Source organism: Xenopus laevis, chromosome 9_10S (assembly GCF_017654675.1).
Source record: "Xenopus laevis strain J_2021 chromosome 9_10S, Xenopus_laevis_v10.1, whole genome shotgun sequence".
Taxonomy (NCBI): domain Eukaryota; kingdom Metazoa; phylum Chordata; class Amphibia; order Anura; family Pipidae; genus Xenopus; species Xenopus laevis.
The window spans coordinates 869,857-888,195 of NC_054388.1; the positions used below are offsets into that span (position 1 = coordinate 869,857).

The window sequence follows — 18,339 nt, forward strand, 5'->3', positions numbered from 1 at the left end:
TTGCCAAGGGTTGTCTTCCCTCATTTTCCAGACAGTTTGGTTCTAAAGTTCATAAAGTAATTTTATATCTCAAAATTGTGACTTTGCACGTGTGCAGAATTGCTGGGATTCCTTTTGTGGAGCTCACGACCTGCCTTTGGTGTTTGTGTTTTATGAGGAAGCTCAGCATGGGGGCCACCACAGGCTGCAATCCAGGGAATAAAGAAACTCTGGCTTTTGGAATGATAGGACTTAATGGAACTTTAACAGACCTGTTACTGACCGGAGTAGGAGGCCATTTTGTATCTTCTTCCCCATTCAGTAGCCATCCCAGTCATAACTCCTGATTCCAAGAGCCTCTGTTGGAGTTCAAAGCTGGTCATTTAAGGACATGTTCTGGAGGTTAAAGAACACCGAGATGACAAAGGTTGTTTTATTCTTAGGTCAAGACCCCCTCCAGCCTTTGGTCAGGGCCCTCTTATCTCATAACAAAGATACAAATGTAGAAACATACTACTGTACCAGCCATAGTTCGAATAGCAGCTTGCATATCATTCGTTAAATCTCAAATCTAATTGACCTTCAAGATGGTTTAGGAGATGTTTCTAGCAAATAGCTTTTGTGACTTTCAGGCTAAAAGTCAACCTCCTTCCCAGAAAGGGCAGTGCTACGGCTTTTGAGTGAAAGAGAGCTGATTTTGCCAAGTTATTTGAAAAGTCAGAACCAGCAGTGCATAAAAATTGCAAAGGCATCACTAAGCGCCCTTTATAAGGAGAAATTTATAATCCAGGTTATTTATGGCTCTTTTGTATTATAAATGTTCCTTTGCCTTCATTCTTGTGGAAAATGCAAAAGAAATGCTTGGATCGCTTCTTGATCTACTGCCGGGGAATTTTGTCTTAACAGCAATTCCACTGTATAAACAACACTTTTAATGGGAAATCATTTTGTTTTGCCCTCCCTCACAGGGAGCCTGCTCTAATTTGGTTCTTTATTATATATTGCTCAAGTCGACCAACCTAAATCAGACTCTCAAAAGTGACCTTCTCCTTCCTTGTTGTCTGATGCCTGAGATGGAAAGTGAATGTGGCAGTTAGTACATTATTTAACACAGTGGAAGAGGTAATGTGCTTAACAGGCGACCTCCTTGTTCGTCTTGGGAAGAGACATCAAATCACATCACGTTAGTGGATGGTGACCGTGCCGGAAGCTGCAGGAAAGTCTCAAGTACGAGAGAGGAGAGGGAGACTGCAAAGTAGTTTTAGGATTAATGTTCCCTTTGATTTTTTTTTTTTTGTATGCAGCTGTTACTAAAGGTTCTCAGGGTTTAGGCGCATTAGGGGTTCCTTCTGTGTGTCTGTCTGACATTTTTATATATGATATAGTAAAGCTAGCCAAATACTCTTGATGTCTCTGACTTAGAAGAGACTGGTTTCTTTGAGCTCAGACATGTTTTATTGGAGCTGTGTAGTATAGCAAGTATATCTGCACACTGTTTGTCTTCAGGTCTGGGTGTGTCTGTGGAAACCAGTAAAACCAGTACGTTGTGCTGAGCATAATATGGACTCTTGACAGCAGTATCATTGAGGTGATTATAAGTTAGTCATGGTTTTTATATGCTAAACCTAAACAGGGATATTGTAGCCTGTAAATGGCCCATTTGTGTTGAAGAGCCAATCTAGTTTAGCTCATGATCTCTAGGCCAGTTCTTGTTCTTACAAATGAAGGAGAAGAATGACATAGGCCCCAGGACATTTGGGAACCACTAATGTCCAGTCTCAACCCCATTGCCCAATTCATACAACCTGTAAGATTTTGTTTCTAATTGGAGTATTTGGAATGCCCAGGTTTAAACTGATCCCATGGAGGCTAAATACCTCCATTTTTAGGAATATGACCCTGGCTATCAAGTCCCTATTAGTTGCATAAAAGGGCAGTGCCTCTTTGGGGCCCCGGGCCAAACCTGGAAGTCGGCTTCACAAGCCAGTAATTGGGTTAGAATAAGTTATGAAAGCTATTACCATGTATGTGTTAGGAAATGAAAACTGTACTAATAGGCATAATAAGGTGACACCGTAAACATTATGGTGACCCATTTTTCAGTCCTGGCCCATAGGTGCAAGTTCGGCTCTTGATATGTTTCTATTTAGATGATATCCAAAAGAAAGCAAAAAGAGTGTAGCTCTTTCTCTCTGCTGTGTCCAGTAATGTGGATTATCCAGCACTGTAATGTGTTCCTTGTCTGAGCGCAGTCACAGGACGGGTCATTAGATGTCTATGAAGGGTTCCAGGAGACCCCTGGAGAAGAAGGAGCACCAACTCCCCTGCCTCTCCTGTAACCTGAGTGCATCAGCCCCCTCCTTCCCTGGTTCTAAGGAAGCCATGGAGTGACATTCCAGTTCAGGGTGTGCCAGGAGAGCAGCCAGTGTTGTCTTGTTTTTTGTTGTCATTGCCGCTGCCCCCTCCCTGATTTATATTTATTTAATTCGTATTATTTAAGCTGTGTCCTCTTTGTCTCCTTCTGCTTCTCCATCAGAAATCACAGACTTCCTTTGCTATTGTCTGTTTGCCGCACCTATTGTTGTGTGTTTCCTGTATTGTCTTTAATCATGTGCCGTGCATCTGCCATTCCTACCCTGTAAATAAATGTGTTCTTATATTTGCTCTCTATCATATCCCTCTGCACCTTCTATCTATCTCTTACTTTCATTATCACCTCTTTCTCCTTATTCATCATCTGTGGACAATTGACTTTTACGCAACACCTCCTCCTGTAAATCTACTGCTACAGTCTCAGTCTTTAGTGTGGACAATGGGTTTTCCCCTTTTAGTAATTAATTTAATTCCCTGGGCAGCTGTGCCCTTCATAAAACATTTCCACCTTAAACCGCTGCTGTACATACTTTTTATTTTGCGTTGCCAATTTGAACAACGGGATTCCTCCATTTCTATATGATTGCATTTGAATATAAAATTGGATTCTATAGAGTCCTCATCCATACACTTGTGCTGAAAGCAGATGGAGTGTGGGTACATATGGGTACGATTCTCACATCCTCCCACCATTAGTGTGTAAATCATCTGCACAATTGGGCAAGTCTATGTACACAGTAATTGGGGTTGCACTGGATATATGAGCAGTCAGGCATAACACATACTACTTACAGGTAGGGCTTATTTTCCATTAATAGTTGTGGTCACTCAAGTTGTAGTTCATATGGCAGCCGCATGGGCTGTATCGGGGATAATGTGCAATAATATTCATGGGAAGCATGAATATTACAATGGCTGAATATTACAATTGTCTTACAAGAAATGTGTAGAAAAGAACAGTCCTTACTGAGTAAAAATCAGCAGCAAATATTGTTGCCAAGCTGGATTCTTTGTTCCTTGTATTTATGGCTTTTTCTTTGGCGCAGTAGTTGAGCATTGTGCTTGGCTGATCACTCATTAGCATTATTTGGCAATTATTAGGCCCCTTGTGGATTTACAGGGGTTTACTGAAAATGTAGGAGAGGGAGACATTTGGTGAAATGGAGATTAAATCTGAACAGCTGTAATCTTTTAGTGGAAATGGATAAAAATAGTGACAGTTTGCTAATCCATAACATGTTGTTTCCACAGAAGTAGAATGGATTTGGGAGACGTAGTGGAAATGCCAATGAAGGTCACAGAGTGGCAGAAAACCTACACTTACGACTCGGGCATCAACTCTGGAATAAACACGTCTGTTCCATCATTGAATGGGAAAATGGTCATTGAGGACGACAATCTGGCCTATCCCAACAGTTACACCACTGTCAAAACCACAACATACACACAGCAGCAGAATCCAGGTAAATCCACTATGCTTCCCTCCATTTCTGATCCTTGTACTCCTACAGCATGATCATGTTATGTAAGGTCAACGGGCTGGGTATGCAGGAAGGTCCATTGACTCCTGGGCCCACAAGAGCCTCCCTGGTAGCCTGGTGTGTCAGTCTGATGCTACTCTGGAATAAGGGGCATTGTAGTAATGAAGTACTGCTTCTCAACTCACCAGGGGAGTAAGCTCTGCCAGCACTTCTAGCTCTGCAATCCGTTGTCTGTGTATTTGCACTGATAGCAGATTTGGGCCATGAGAATTTCCAAAAGGAAACCGTAACATTTCCTTGTTGCTTGGCTGGCAGCCCGAGTGTGGTAATGATCCTGTGCTTGGACTGATGAAGAAAGACCCCATTGTTGCCTTGCACTTGCATACAGCATATTTAAGCAATTGCTAAAAAAGATGCCTTGAGATTCATCAGGATTTCCCATGATGCTAGCTGCAAGCTTAATGAACCCAGAGAATGCCCGTTACTACCAGTGCTTAATGAGATCTTTTGTATTGCATCTCAATTCAGTTTTAATCAGCCTTAAAGGAAATGTTTAAGATGTGTTTTCCAGGTGGGATTGAACTTGAACTTCCCACATTATCTTAGTGACAAATGTATGGGTGACGTGAGCCCCATAATCATCGGTTTAGGAGCTGGAACGTTGCACTTGGAATGTAAATCAGGTTTTGCTTTCTGCTAGATGGCTCATCCATTTACTTAGGCAAATGTATCTGATCCTTCCAGTAAGATTCAAAGTAGGCCTGGCATTTCAAGTATACAAAGGTCCAAACGGCTTCATCCATGACCGATGTAAAGCGCCAGTCAATGGCAGCTTCCAGCATTGACAGAGTGGCCTGACTGCCAGTCTGGGCCTGTTTCTAAAGAGTTATTCTGATGTTTCTCAAGGGAAGTTGTTGTTAGTTTAGAAGGGAGATTGACTGTTGTGATGTATGCTTGTGGCTCGTTCTGTACTGGAAAAACAGCTGCATCATATGGATAGTTTCCCTTTGGTTTTGTGCATAGCACTTAGCTGTATGAAATGCCTGACATAATGTGCATTTGGCTGAAACATCTTGCTTGTTGGACATGTGCAACACAAGCGCTTGGAATCACGTTGGCATTTCATGGCTGAACAATCCAGTTAGCTGTTAGAATTATTGTTAGGATTTGTATTGGCCATACAATGCCATGTACAGCTATGTCGGAACCAGAGAGCAAGTTATTTTCTATAAATGAAATAAAATGCTTTTTTATCTTGTTGCTGATGATTGAAACATGGTGGGAACTTGCAGCAAAGGCAGATTTAGCAGTATTTCATATGACAGTTTGTTTATCTTTAATATAATAAAAACAATTCAGCCAGTGCCTACAATAAATATGCCTCAGCCTTGCCTCCCATTAACTTGAATTGGAATCGCTTAACCGTGCCAATACTGCCCTAAAAACACCAGCGTCTAGTCTAAGGTGTTGTGATTAAGAGATGATAGGAAAGTCAGCCTTGGAAACATAAGAAGTAGAAGACTATGTGGCTTAGCTGATCATATAGTTAGAAGAATGAACCAATGACCATTTCTCTACTTGACTTTTCAGACATGGAATCCCACTTAAACATGACTCGGGCCCAGCGTGTCCGAGCAGCGATGTATCCGGAGACGGTGGAAGATCACTCGTATCTGTTCAGCACACAGATAGAAGGGCAGCAAACAAATGTGCAGAAACTGGCAGAACCCTCTCAAATGTTAAAATCTGCCATCATGCACCTTATCAACTACCAGGACGATGCTGAGCTGGCCACCCGTGCCATTCCTGAACTGACCAAGCTTCTTAATGATGAGGATCCGGTAAGGATGTCAAGTAACATGAAGAGAAGCAGCTGAAAAAAATACATTTTTTGTTGTGATTGGATGCAGTGTGGTATGGCTGGTATTGGGGGTAAATATGAAGGGTATTAAAAGTCCTTTTGCCTACCCCCTTCCTCTCAACACGCTGCAGTCATGACATGCTTTATGGCTGAGATTCTAGTGATCTTTATAGCAGGGCATAAGTCACACACATCCTCTTTGCACTATATATGCTGCAAAGTTCTTAAACAGGCAATAACTCCTAACATGTTTCCCCTCTGGTGTGCTTGGTAGGACTCAACAGCCATGCTTTTGTGGCATGCTCCTTGTCTGTGCCCAATTGGCGGCAGGTGCAAGATCTACTCTAACTGGGAACAGAGCAATGGTTGAAGGGTGGGTAGGTTTATGGTTACAGCATCAGGTGCAGGGAGGTCATGAAATCATTCTGCTTCACCTAGTTTAGATGATGGAACCAACTGCTTCTATCATTCAGACAACTTCTGCATATACCATCAGGAACCACAATATGGGCATCCAGAAAAGCTGCAACATACATGCACACACACATGCTAGGAAGAGATAGGTTGAAAGAACTGAAACCAAAATCTCTTATGACCTATTCCTTTGCTCAGATGGTGGTGAACAAGGCTTCCATGATTGTAAACCAGCTGTCCAAGAAGGAAGCGTCACGCAAAGCCCTCATGCAGTCTCCCCAGATTGTGGCAGCCATAGTTCGCACCATGCAACACACAAGTGACATGGACACTGCTCGCTGTACAACCAGCATTCTGCACAACCTCTCCCACCACCGCGAGGGGCTTCTGTCTATCTTCAAGTCCGGTGGCATCCCTGCACTGGTGCGCATGCTCAGGTACTGGTGCACTGACTTTGCCATTAGCAATGTGCCTCTTTATCTTTACTATCAGTGGGTTTCTGTTTGGTTTGATGTTATCTAAAGATATCATTAATGCCCTATAGTCACCTCATACACTGTTTTCTTTTTTTATTTGATGTAGTTCTCCAGTAGAATCTGTGCTATTCTATGCCATCACCACCTTGCACAACCTGCTCCTCTACCAGGAAGGGGCAAAGATGGCAGTGCGTCTGGCAGATGGTCTCCAAAAGATGGTGCCCTTGCTTAATAAGAATAACCCCAAGTTCTTGGCCATCACCACAGACTGTCTGCAACTTCTGGCCTACGGAAATCAGGAGAGCAAGGTAAGAAGCAAATCTGCTAAATATCTTGTAGACCTTAGAGACATACTCGGCATGCTCGCTCAGGGTTACGGTTAGATTTTTGTCTGATGAGATCAGTCACCAGGATTTGAAAGCTGGAAAGATGTAGAAGTGCGATTAATAAAAAAACAAAATTAAATCTTGTCTGAAGCTTATGAGGCTTTACGACCACCATGGTTAGCCTGATGGCCAAATAAAGTGATGTAACCCAACGATCTTGTCTTGTGATGTGGCCAAATTAATGGATATTTCTGTTTATGACAATCTTAAAGATAAACCCTTTCTGTTTTTGCAGCTAATTATATTGGGCAATGGAGGCCCCCAAGGTTTGGTTCAGATCATGAGGAACTACAATTACGAGAAGCTTCTGTGGACCACTAGCCGGGTGCTAAAAGTATTGTCTGTATGTCCCAGCAATAAGCCAGCCATTGTGGAAGCTGGTGAGTAAAATTATCAATTGACCCCCCCCCCTTCAGTTTCCATTTATATCATTCCAGTATGAATTGTCATTCTCTGTTACTCACTGCACATTTCACTGTATTGCTCTTGGGGGGGTGTTTCTGCTCCTTTGGTCTTCTACTGAATGTCATTTGTTATCAACTCTAGATTGAGGAAGAATTTCTTCCCCTAACCTATATAGAGTTAGTAATTAACAATGTCCAGATTATGTTGTACAGTGAAACTAGGGTTAGGCTTGGAGAACCCTATACCAGTCTACATTTCATGGGTCACGTCCTGCTTCTCAGCCTGTGGCCAGGTGTGCCTTTTGTCTGTAACTTTGTGTAATCCGTTCTCTTCGCTGCAGGTGGAATGCAAGCTCTGGGGAAACATCTGACCAGCAACAGCCCAAGACTTGTACAGAACTGCCTGTGGACATTAAGAAATCTCTCTGATGTGGCCACAAAACAGGTGGGCTCTAGGGAAATGCTTGCTGTAGACAAATACACATTGCTGTGGAGCCTGCACATTGTTATACCTTTTTATAAGCATTAATCAGCCATTGCCACACAAGGTGCATTTCTACCTTTCTAGTGGGAAACTAACACTAGATTATTATTATTATTATTATTATTATTATTATTATTATGTCATAAATTACTCACACAGTCCTAACAGCACCTTTACACTCCCACTTTTACACTCTGTGCAGTGTTCCACCCACCTAAGTCTTGAACCTTCACAAGGAACTGGCACATTTACTGTAACATTAAGGCAAACTTACCCAAAATGGACCCAATAGGTTTTTGTACCAAGATGTATGAATGGCCGAGGCACACGCCCGTGAAACTGGCTTATCATTTACCAACGGCTGATGCCATTTATGTTTTATTGACTCATTTGACTAAAGTTTGTTTACTAGGTAGCTGTATTTATCTGAATCTAATATTTTTCTTGTGAGCTGGAGCTGTAACTGCTCCATAGCAAGTGGAAGCATTCAGGTTTGGGTGCAGATTAGTGGGCTACTGTACTAAACATTAGCAACCCTTTGCATTGGTTGGATACGAGAACTGATCTGCGCTCATTTAGAGGGATGTTTTTGGAACAAAAGCACAAGGTGTGGTGAGAGAAGCTGATAGAATAGAAGTCTGCCTCAGGGAAGGGTGGCAACTGCACAGTCTATCCTGCTGGATAAATACAAGAAATAATAGAGTTCTCTCCTCTCCCTGGAGCAGCTCTGGACTGGACTTTGGCCATAAGCGTAATAGCTTATCAGCAGCCCAGTTCCAAGCTACTTGTTTTCACAAAACTCTGTTCAACAATAAGATTTGGACTGAAAGAAGACATTTGCTGGTTGTGTGTACATGTTATTCCCTGCATGGCCTTCCTGTGAGCCAGAAGCCGGCGCATATCCCTTTCCTGCACCTTCTGTTGACTCAGGAAATCCATCTTTCTTCACTTGCGTCAACTAAACCTACGTCCATTTATGGGATCAGTGAAAACCCTGAGCACAGAACTTTAAAGAGACTTCGACCCATTTTCTGTGTAGCGTTACCAGGGCCAATATCCCTGCACATTAAAGGGCTGCGTGTAAACCTTGTTGAGTATAAATATGGCATATGGGATGTATGGGCATGTAATAATGTCTATGAAGTATTTTTTGTTGCATTTAGCTTTCATTTGATGTCCTTGAGAGACTAAACCATAAAAGCAGGGCTTGTGCAGGGAACTTATCTTCTCTGCCTATATCAGGGAACATAGTCCAAGCCCTATAAAATGGGTGTGTTTTTCCTTTTAAAGCCAGGGTTTGGAAGGCCTTTCTGAGTTGCAATTAAGGAAAACACAGGCGTGTACAACTGATGTTACACACACACCCAAGTGATGACTATTGAGGTTTGTCGTTTAATTACACACCACACCTCAGCATTCTGCAAGGTTTCTCTGCTACTTATCCAGAACTTCATTCACTTGTTAAACATTTGAGTCACTCCAGATGTGCGTCTTCTCACATTGCCACCCAACAGCAATGTCTCGGGCCCTGGGGCCCCCTTTATGTTACAAGGGAGGGAAGCCGTTTGTGTTTAGTAAATGTGTGTCACTTTTACTCACGGCTCTTTCAGGCACTTACATGTTGGTTTTTATAACCCTGAAACCAAGAATGTATTAATCTGGCACAATTATGATCAGGTTTTTGTAGCATAAATGTAATACCATCATTTCTCAATATATACAAATGAGTATTGCTTCTTAGTGGGATTTGATGGGGAAGGCTTCATCTTGTTCTATTTTACATGTTTTATCATACAGATATGAACAGGAATATCCTATGCTCTTTACTACGTGTTGGAAAGTTGATGTGTTGATAGTGGGTCAATTCTAAGCAACAGGTCTCCATTTTAATTGAGTGATTATTTACTCTTCTTACTCCAGTTCTGCTCCCTCCAAGCCACTTATATAATATGTCTGAGGCCAAACTAGGAGTAGCCGCCTCCTTACTCACACGCTAAATAGCACATGAAGTAAATGAGCGCATAGTTTTATTTATAGCTTTATAGGATTGGGATCCTTCATCGGGTGCAGATAATGGAAGCAATGTGAGAAGTACTAGCAATCAAGTTATTAAGTTGCAGCAGCTAATGCCAGTCTAAATTCCAAGCCTGACAGCTGTGGAGCGAGAAAACAAAAACCCATATTTATAAAAATAGCAATGAAAACCAGTTATTATTCTTACAGAGATTATACATGATTCTCAGAATTGCCTGTCCCAGTGGATCTTACAATCTACGGCCCCATCACATTTACACACACTAGAGTCCATTTTCTATCAGGAGACAACTAACATGCCAGTATGTTTTTGGGGTGATAACCTCAACATGCAAACTCTTTTTAGTGGCCTGGCTGGAGTTGAACTTAGGACCACGGCACTGCAAGGCAACTATTGTGCCATTTACTGAGTTGGTTGCTGCAGTCCAGTAATATGTAACTCTTGGGGCATGTGTTAACTGGTCAGCTTATGCTCAGTGCTAACAGTGTTTGTATTGGACTTGCAGGAGGGCCTGGATAACGTTCTGAAGATCCTGGTGAACCAGCTGAGCTCCGATGATGTCAACGTCCTCACCTGTGCCACTGGCACTTTGTCCAACTTAACCTGCAACAACGGTCGCAACAAGACTCTGGTGACCCAGAGCAATGGGGTGGAATCTCTCATTCACACCATCCTCCGTGCAAGTGACAAGGACGACATTGCAGAGCCTGCGGTCTGTGCCATGCGCCATCTTACCAGTCGCCACCAGGATGCTGAGGTAGCGCAGAACTCTGTGCGACTTCACTACGGCATCCCCGCCATTGTGAAACTTCTCAACCCACCATACCAGTGGCCACTGGTCAAGGTACATATATATAAGTGATCTAGTAGGTTCATATCTACAGAAACATCATCTAGATTTCTGTGCCTTAAATGAATAATCTCAATACTATATCCACAAGATGGAATCTTGCTTTAAGGCCACTTATCTTCTCTTACAGGCAACTATCGGCTTGATCCGAAATCTGGCCCTGTGTCCAGCCAATCACGCTCCTTTGTATGATGCGGGTGTTATCCCCCGGCTAGTCCAGCTGCTGGTTAAATCTCACCAAGATGCACAGAGGCATGCTGCTTCTGGGACACAGCAACCCTATACGGTGAGAACCATTCCTCATCGTTTCCAACCCCCCAAGGAGTCCACATGTCCTTCAATGTGACATCAAGCATTTGGCATTGCCAGTCTGCTGTCCTTTCCCAGATATACCCTTGATTTTTTTTTTATTTTCCATTCTGTAGGATGGAGTGAAGATGGAAGAGATTGTGGAAGGCTGCACTGGGGCTCTGCATATTCTTGCCAGGGATCCTGTGAATCGTATGGACATCTACAAGCTGAACACCATCCCACTGTTTGTGCAGGTGGGTTCTGTTGATTGTACATATAGACGCCAGCTTTATAGACACTTCTTAGGCATGAGGTACATGGCATTGTTTGGGTGCAAACAGTGTCGGACTGGCCCACCGGGATACCAGGAAAACTCCCAGTGGGCCAATGTGTCAGTAGGCCCTGATGCTGCTACACTTTTGGCCTATTTCATGGCCATTTCCTATTTCTATGAGAACAAAGAGGCTAAATTTATGGAATAATTGATTATAGTATTTAAGGAAAACAGACTAGGAGAATAGAGGTTGATTGTGGAGATGAAGAATAATAGTATTGAGAGTGGCCCCTGGTCTAAGGTTTTTGGGTGGGCCCCTGGTGTCCCAGTCCGACACTGGGTGCACATGAGCAGTACAGAACCTTCTCCAGAACTCCAGTACTGAGGATGTAGGAGACACCTTGGAGGAAGAAAGATAATGGCAGGTGGTGCTATTTATTCCTTCTCCTTCAAACATTTGGGTTCCCTCGTTAAGTTCATAGCAGTGAAATAGTAAGGAAGAACGTATACAAGAATTCACTGTCAAAATTCATCCTAATTGGCCTTCAGACTGTGCCAGTTTGGGAGAGATACCATATATAGTTAGTAACAGATGGCATCTCAACCGAGCAATTGTGCCAATATTCTTTACATTTAATCAAGATATTTATACATAACATTTTGGGGGATCAACCCCCTTCCTCAATTGTTCTCACAAGAGACCCAGAATTTGGGAACCAGTGCCTTTAAGGTTTTGAATGCTAAATGGTCACCTTTTATTTGTTATCAGGGTCTATAATCCTGTTTATTTTCTGTGGGCTTCTTGTTGTGATCCTGCTAGTGGTTGGCAGGTAAAGGGACACCGTCATTTTGACTGTATGAAGCACAACATTCCTTGCACTTCCTTTTCTAATTCACAGGTAATAAACCATAAAAAAGAGATTATTCCTGCAGGAGAGAAGAGCAATATATGTTACAAGGGAAACCCTAACTTAAAATACTTGCAGAAAACAAATTTCTTCTAATGAACAGAACTTTATACCTGAAATCATTCCCTAAACACACACAGGGCCATACAATGGTTTAGGGGAAGCCAGTTTCCTTTATGAGCTTCTCCCTTCACTTCCTGAGCCTTTTCCTGACCTGCTATTGTTAAACTATTGGAAAATGCAGCTGGGCATTAACATTGAATATGATTTCAACACAGACTGGATATGTGGTTGTGATGGTGCAGGACTAAGGAGCAAGCGGTTGGAGCTGTAGTGAGTGCTGCTGACTTGTCAGATTGGGATCCCAGTCCCACTGGAATGGCTTCAGCTTGATGTGATTTCCACGTGCCTGATCCGTGGGGCCGTGACCCTTTCTATTGCCTGAGTGCAAGACTAATGGGCTCGTCTGCTTCCGAAGAAATGAGATGTCATTTATATGCTCAGCATTCCAAAGCGAGTGCACACATGTGACTGTAATGGGAGCCTTTAGGGGGTTGCTGTGTCTCATTAATTAGTCATCAGTGCAGCTAATTGGCTCCATTAACTTGCTTTATATCAGCAACGTAATGTATTTTACTTCTTGTATTTGAAATCAATCTTGGGCACCAGGGGATTGCGCTTTAGGTAAAGGGTACTTATTGTATTCTATAATGTACATATATTCCTTATTGTAAATGATGAGCATTGTTCCTTGGTGAAACATTTCCTTAAAGGGTTGGTTATCAAACTCTTGCACTGGCCCCCCAAGAGCCTTGATTTAGGGGACAAAGCCGGAAGGGCAGATTTGAAGAGAGTATGTTTTGGCTCTTAAAAGCCCAACTTGGAGGATAAGGTTTACAACCTTAATGAGCTAGGAGGACCCTGTCCAAATAATTGGCCTCAATGGGGGTCATAAACCCAACAACCGCAGCCTTAAAGGGATACTGCCCATCAGATTTTGCCTCTGAATCTTATATGGAACTACAAGATTGACTTTCAGTGATTTTCCTTCCCGTTGCAGCTCCTGTATTCCCCCGTGGAGAACATTCAGAGAGTGTCAAGCGGCGTGCTGTGTGAGTTGGCTCAGGATAAAGAAGCGGCAGACACCATTGATGCAGAGGGAGCTTCGGCCCCACTCATGGAGTTGCTGCACTCCCGCAATGAAGGCATAGGTGAGAGAGAGGGGAAGACACACAGCCTGACGAATGTCCCATGAACATATGGATCATGGATCAAAACCGTGCCCAGTTATGTACCAGCTGTGGAACATTATTCTGGTCTGCGGCATTCTAACCAGTTGACCTAGACTGGCAGAAGTGTATACCTTCAGTAGCTTTAACAGAGCCTCACCATATGATCTGATAGGGCATTTGGGTATTTTCTGGTGGGATAAGTAGTAGAAGAAATGCCGCTTGATTCATTAGTCCATTTCTATTTTAGCCACATATGCTGCTGCTGTTCTTTTCCGCATATCCGAGGACAAAAACGCTGATTATAGGAAACGTGTGTCCGTAGAGCTCACAAATGCCATCTTCCGACAGGACCCTGCCGCATGGGAAGCAGTAAGTATTTGCCCTGTCCATTCATTGCTATTGGCATGGCCACTTCTGCTCATGCTGGGAAGTTTGGAAACCTAAAAATCGACGTAAAATAAAATTCTCTGAGCCCTTTTTCAGTTTGAATAAATTTTCTCTTTTTAGTGGTTTCTATAGTTGCAGTTTTAGACTTCTAATAACCAAGGTTTTGGCTCAACTGAGAATCAGCAACCCTAGAGAAATATTAGATTCCGTAGATCCGATACATATTCATGATCATTCACAATCCACATTCTGGATCCTGTTTCTTTGGCTTTTCAGAGTTGCGTTGTTGCCAATTTATTACACACATTACATGCGAGATTGTGTTTTCATTTTCAGGCGCAGAGCATGATTCCTCTCAATGACCCTTATTCAGATGGTAAGTGAAATGAACATATTTTGGAATGAAAAAATATAATTAGGGTTAGGGTTAAGTTGATTATTTACAATGGCAGCTCACACAGAATTCATAATGGGCAGAGCTGGGTAAACTCTTACGTCGTTTATTGCCAATAGATCTAGAAGCTCTCTCTGTTTGTTTATGATAGCAGTTGCCATATTAGCTTGGTGTCACATCACTTTCTGCCTGAGTCTCTCCCTGCTCATTCATAGCTCTGGGCTCAGGGGGAGAGGAGCAAACTGAGCATGCTCAAGCCCTAGCCCTGGAGGTTTAAGCTAAAAACAGTTAGTCTGATACAGAAGCCCATGAGTACACAATAGAAGGAAAGAAATGTGCTGTTTGACAGAGGACTCAGAGCAGCATTACTTTGAGGGGTTACTGGTGTATTTATATAGACCTTTCTGATAAAGCTGACTTACTTTTAGCCTTTCCTTCTCCTTTAAGCATAAACTGCTCTCGGACTGGACAGGATCGAAAAGATTTAAAGTTAAATGTCCCATCCAATTGGAGAGCAGTCTTACACAGCCCTGACCCCCAACCCCATGTTTTCTTGTGCAGCCCATTGGGTTAGATGTGTTTGTTACACCCCTGAGTGAGGACACAAGGATTAAAAAGAGTAAATGATCCCGTTCATGCTCTGGCTGAGCTAGCTGTGCCCAATCATTGCAAGTTACATATACAATTGAATCTAATAGTGTTCTGTGGTTTTGCAGAAATGGAAAATTACAGAGCGATGTACCCTGAAGATATCCCATTAGAACCAATGGGGGGAGACATGGACGTGGAGTACGCAATGGATGGCTACAGCGACCACCCAGGCAGGGGCCACTATGCTGATAATCACATGATGGCATAAATCCTCTTGCACAAGGTACCTCTGCCTCTGACCCATTGCAGGCAACATATTCTCAATGTATAGGAAGGTTGTCTGTCTTCATTTCTGCTAGTCATGAGAATCTTTTAGAGCTGGTGTAGTATTCAATTAATCCTGCTCACCCCGTGCCACCAGCCCCTCTTCTGTCCGGCAAAGAGCAGGGGAGGGAGTCGGACATTTATCCAGAGGAAAAGGCCAGACTTCCCTGTCGTGTCAACATTTATATTTAATTGTACATTTAGGCCTCTGAAGCAATGTGATTCTCAAGGACATTAGCAGAAAGCTTTCTTTGTACCCACTGCTGGCTCCACCTAGTGGCACAACACACAATCTACTACAGGTATTGGATCTGTTATACAGAAACCTGTTAACCAGAAAGCTCTGAATTAGACTCCATTATAATCAAATTATCCAAATGTTTAAAAATAATTTTCCTTTTTCTCTATAATAAAACAGTCGCTTGTACTCGATCCCAACTATACTTAATCCTTATTGGAAGCAAAACCACGTTTCACGTTTTTCATGATTTTCTAGTAGACATAGGGGCACATTTACTAGGCTTGAGTGAAGGATTCGAATGAAAAAAACTTCGAATTTCGAAGTATTTTTTGTGGTACTTCGAACATCGAATAGGCTACTACGACCTTCGACTTCGATTCGAACTAAAAATCGATCGACTATTCGATAGTCAAAGTACTGTCTCTTTAAAAAATACTTTGACTACATACTTTGCCAGTTTAAACCTACCGAGGTACAATGTTAGCCTATGGGGACCTTCCCCATCACTTTTCTAACCTTTTTTTGATCGAAGAAAAATCCTTCGATTGATTGCTTAAAATCGTTCGATTCGAAGGATTTTATCGTTCGATCAAAGGATTTTTACTTCGAACGATCGATCGTAGGACTTGCACTAAATCCTTCGAATTCGATATTCAAAGGATTTAAATTCGAGGGTCGAATTCGAGGGTTTATTAACCCTCGATATTCGACCCTTGATAAATGTGCCCCCCAAGGTATGAAGAACCAAATTATGGAAAGATCCCTTATCCGGACAACCCCAGGTCCCGAGCATTCTGGATAACAGGTCCCTTACCTGTGCTAGAAATATTTCCTTGCTATGTTTGACTTAAAAAGGATTAATAAAATTAACTCTAAATAGTATAATAAAAACATAAATTATATCTAATTTTGTAATTATTATAAAGTGTGAATATATATATATATATATATACAGGTATGGGACCTGTTATACAGAATGCTCGGGACCTTGGGGTTTTCCGGATAATGGATCTTTCTGTAATTTGGGTCTCCATGCCTTTAAGTCTACTAGAAATTCATTTAAACATTAAATAAACCCAAATAGGCTGGTTTTGCTTCCAATAAGGATTAATTATATCTTAGTTGGGATAAAGTACAATGTACTGTTTTATTATTACAGAGAAAAAGGAAATCATTTTTAAAAATTTGGATAATTTGGATAAAATTGAGTCTATGGGAGACAGCCATTCCGTAATTCGGAGCTTTCTGGATATCGGGTTTCCGTATAAGGGATCCTATACCTGTATATATAATATAAAATATAACAGGATTAATTGGCATGGGGCCTTGTTTGTGGGGGGCCCTCCATCTATGGCAGATATCAAATAAACCCCACACCCTCAGACGTACAACTCCTGCCCCACATCAGTTAGAATAAATCATTATTTGATGAAACAAATGTTTAACCCTCTGCTTTCTGTTCTCCTTTCCTCCCTAGACAGCTAATACAGAAGAATCTTTGAAGACAGAAGTGCCTACAGTGGATCTGCTCCTCCTCACAGGCCCCTTACATTCACTTTTCCAAGAGCTTTTATTTGATAGAATTTGCTTGGGGTGGGATTTTGTAAATGCCCCTCAGCACCAGGGGTCTGGCTTTTAGTAATGCTAAATATTAACCTCCCCAAACGCTGCACCTTTTTGAGGTTAATAGTTTCTTTTTCTTGTAGATTGTCACATCCACAAGCTTGTGTTGCTCTACTGCCTTCTTTTCTATAGATTATAAATTTATATATTTTTTCTTTTTTTTTTTTAATATGGTGCAAAGAATATGCCCTTTTTACGTGCCATTTTATTTTTTAATTTGTTTATCACCCACCATCCCCAGTTCAGTAAAGGTAACGTGTTAATACTAAAAGAAGCCATGCTGCATACAGACACCTTTCAGTGGTTGGCCTTCTTTACTGACTGCTGACCTGCACACTGATTTCTATTGGATTGTAATCATTTTGTGAAAAAAATAAAAATCTGTATATTGTTTTCTGTTTATGCGTTGCCTTTGATTTTTTTTTTCCAACTACATTTTCCGGATAATGTAACTTTCCTTAATTTCGATCTTCAAAGTCTACTAGAAAATCTGGAAAAAACGTGAAATAACCCCAATAGGCTGGTTTTGCTTCCAATAAGGATTAATTATATTTTAGTTGGGATCAAGTATAAGGTACTATTTTATTATTACACAGAAAAAGGGATTATTTGGATAACATGGAGTATGGGAGATGGCCTTCCCGTAATTCTGGATAACTGGTTTTTGGATCCCTTACATGTACCAGCAGAGATTCAGCTGCCCTATAACAGTAATGATCCAGGCCATCAAATGTATCCTCAGAATCTTGGATATTGTTTGGCCATATTCTGAGTGTCAGTGGCTCTGCACATGCTCTGGGCTGCTCTTGAGAAGCTATTACTAATTATTGCTAACTATTATTACTAATTAGCTTTGTATGATAAACACTTGTTTTCAGAATAATAGCGGTGCAACATCACTAACCTGATCAATCATTGATCAATAATTTACTAGTAGGTGTAGTAGAGTAATAGGAACCCAACAGACCCAACAGTCAAGTGACATGCTACAGATTCTGTGTCATTGAATCATTCATTGAGTCTTGTTCCAAATAATAATAGATTGTTCCACATAATAATAGCTTGTTCCAAATAATAGCAGTGTGGGGTTCAATTAGTGAGCTCATTCATTCTGGGAATAAACAGGAGTTCTTATATAAGGAAGGAAGGAGCCAATGTTGTGCTGCTGGTTATAGTGCATTTCTCTCTCAAACTCTCACTCAAATGGCTCCTTCCACACCTTGTTCAGAAGAAAAGTTGATTGGAGAGGGGAAAACTTAGAAAGAAGTGCAGACAATGACAGGCTGCTCAGCTAAAATGATCTCAAATGCTTTAAAATGGCACCAAAAACC

The 18,339-nt window shown here is 41.8% G+C and overlaps 1 protein-coding gene across 3 annotated transcripts in view; it reads left to right on the plus strand.

Annotated features, from left to right (window-relative positions):
* Nucleotides 1–17,408, plus strand: part of jup.S (junction plakoglobin S homeolog) — a 32,847-nt gene extending 15,439 nt beyond the window's left edge. For all 3 annotated transcript variants that reach the window (NM_001090582.1, XM_018237392.2, XM_018237391.2), the window contains 14 exon segments: nucleotides 3,604–3,815; nucleotides 5,424–5,674; nucleotides 6,307–6,545; nucleotides 6,691–6,892; nucleotides 7,206–7,350; nucleotides 7,716–7,819; nucleotides 10,399–10,737; nucleotides 10,874–11,029; nucleotides 11,169–11,288; nucleotides 13,277–13,427; nucleotides 13,696–13,817; nucleotides 14,172–14,211; nucleotides 14,946–15,103; nucleotides 16,863–17,408. In NM_001090582.1, the coding sequence (NP_001084051.1) occupies nucleotides 3,611–3,815; nucleotides 5,424–5,674; nucleotides 6,307–6,545; nucleotides 6,691–6,892; nucleotides 7,206–7,350; nucleotides 7,716–7,819; nucleotides 10,399–10,737; nucleotides 10,874–11,029; nucleotides 11,169–11,288; nucleotides 13,277–13,427; nucleotides 13,696–13,817; nucleotides 14,172–14,211; nucleotides 14,946–15,088 (2,217 nt within the window). In that variant the 5' untranslated portion in view covers nucleotides 3,604–3,610 and the 3' untranslated portion in view covers nucleotides 15,089–15,103; nucleotides 16,863–17,408.
* Nucleotides 17,409–18,339: the final 931 nt, after the last annotated feature.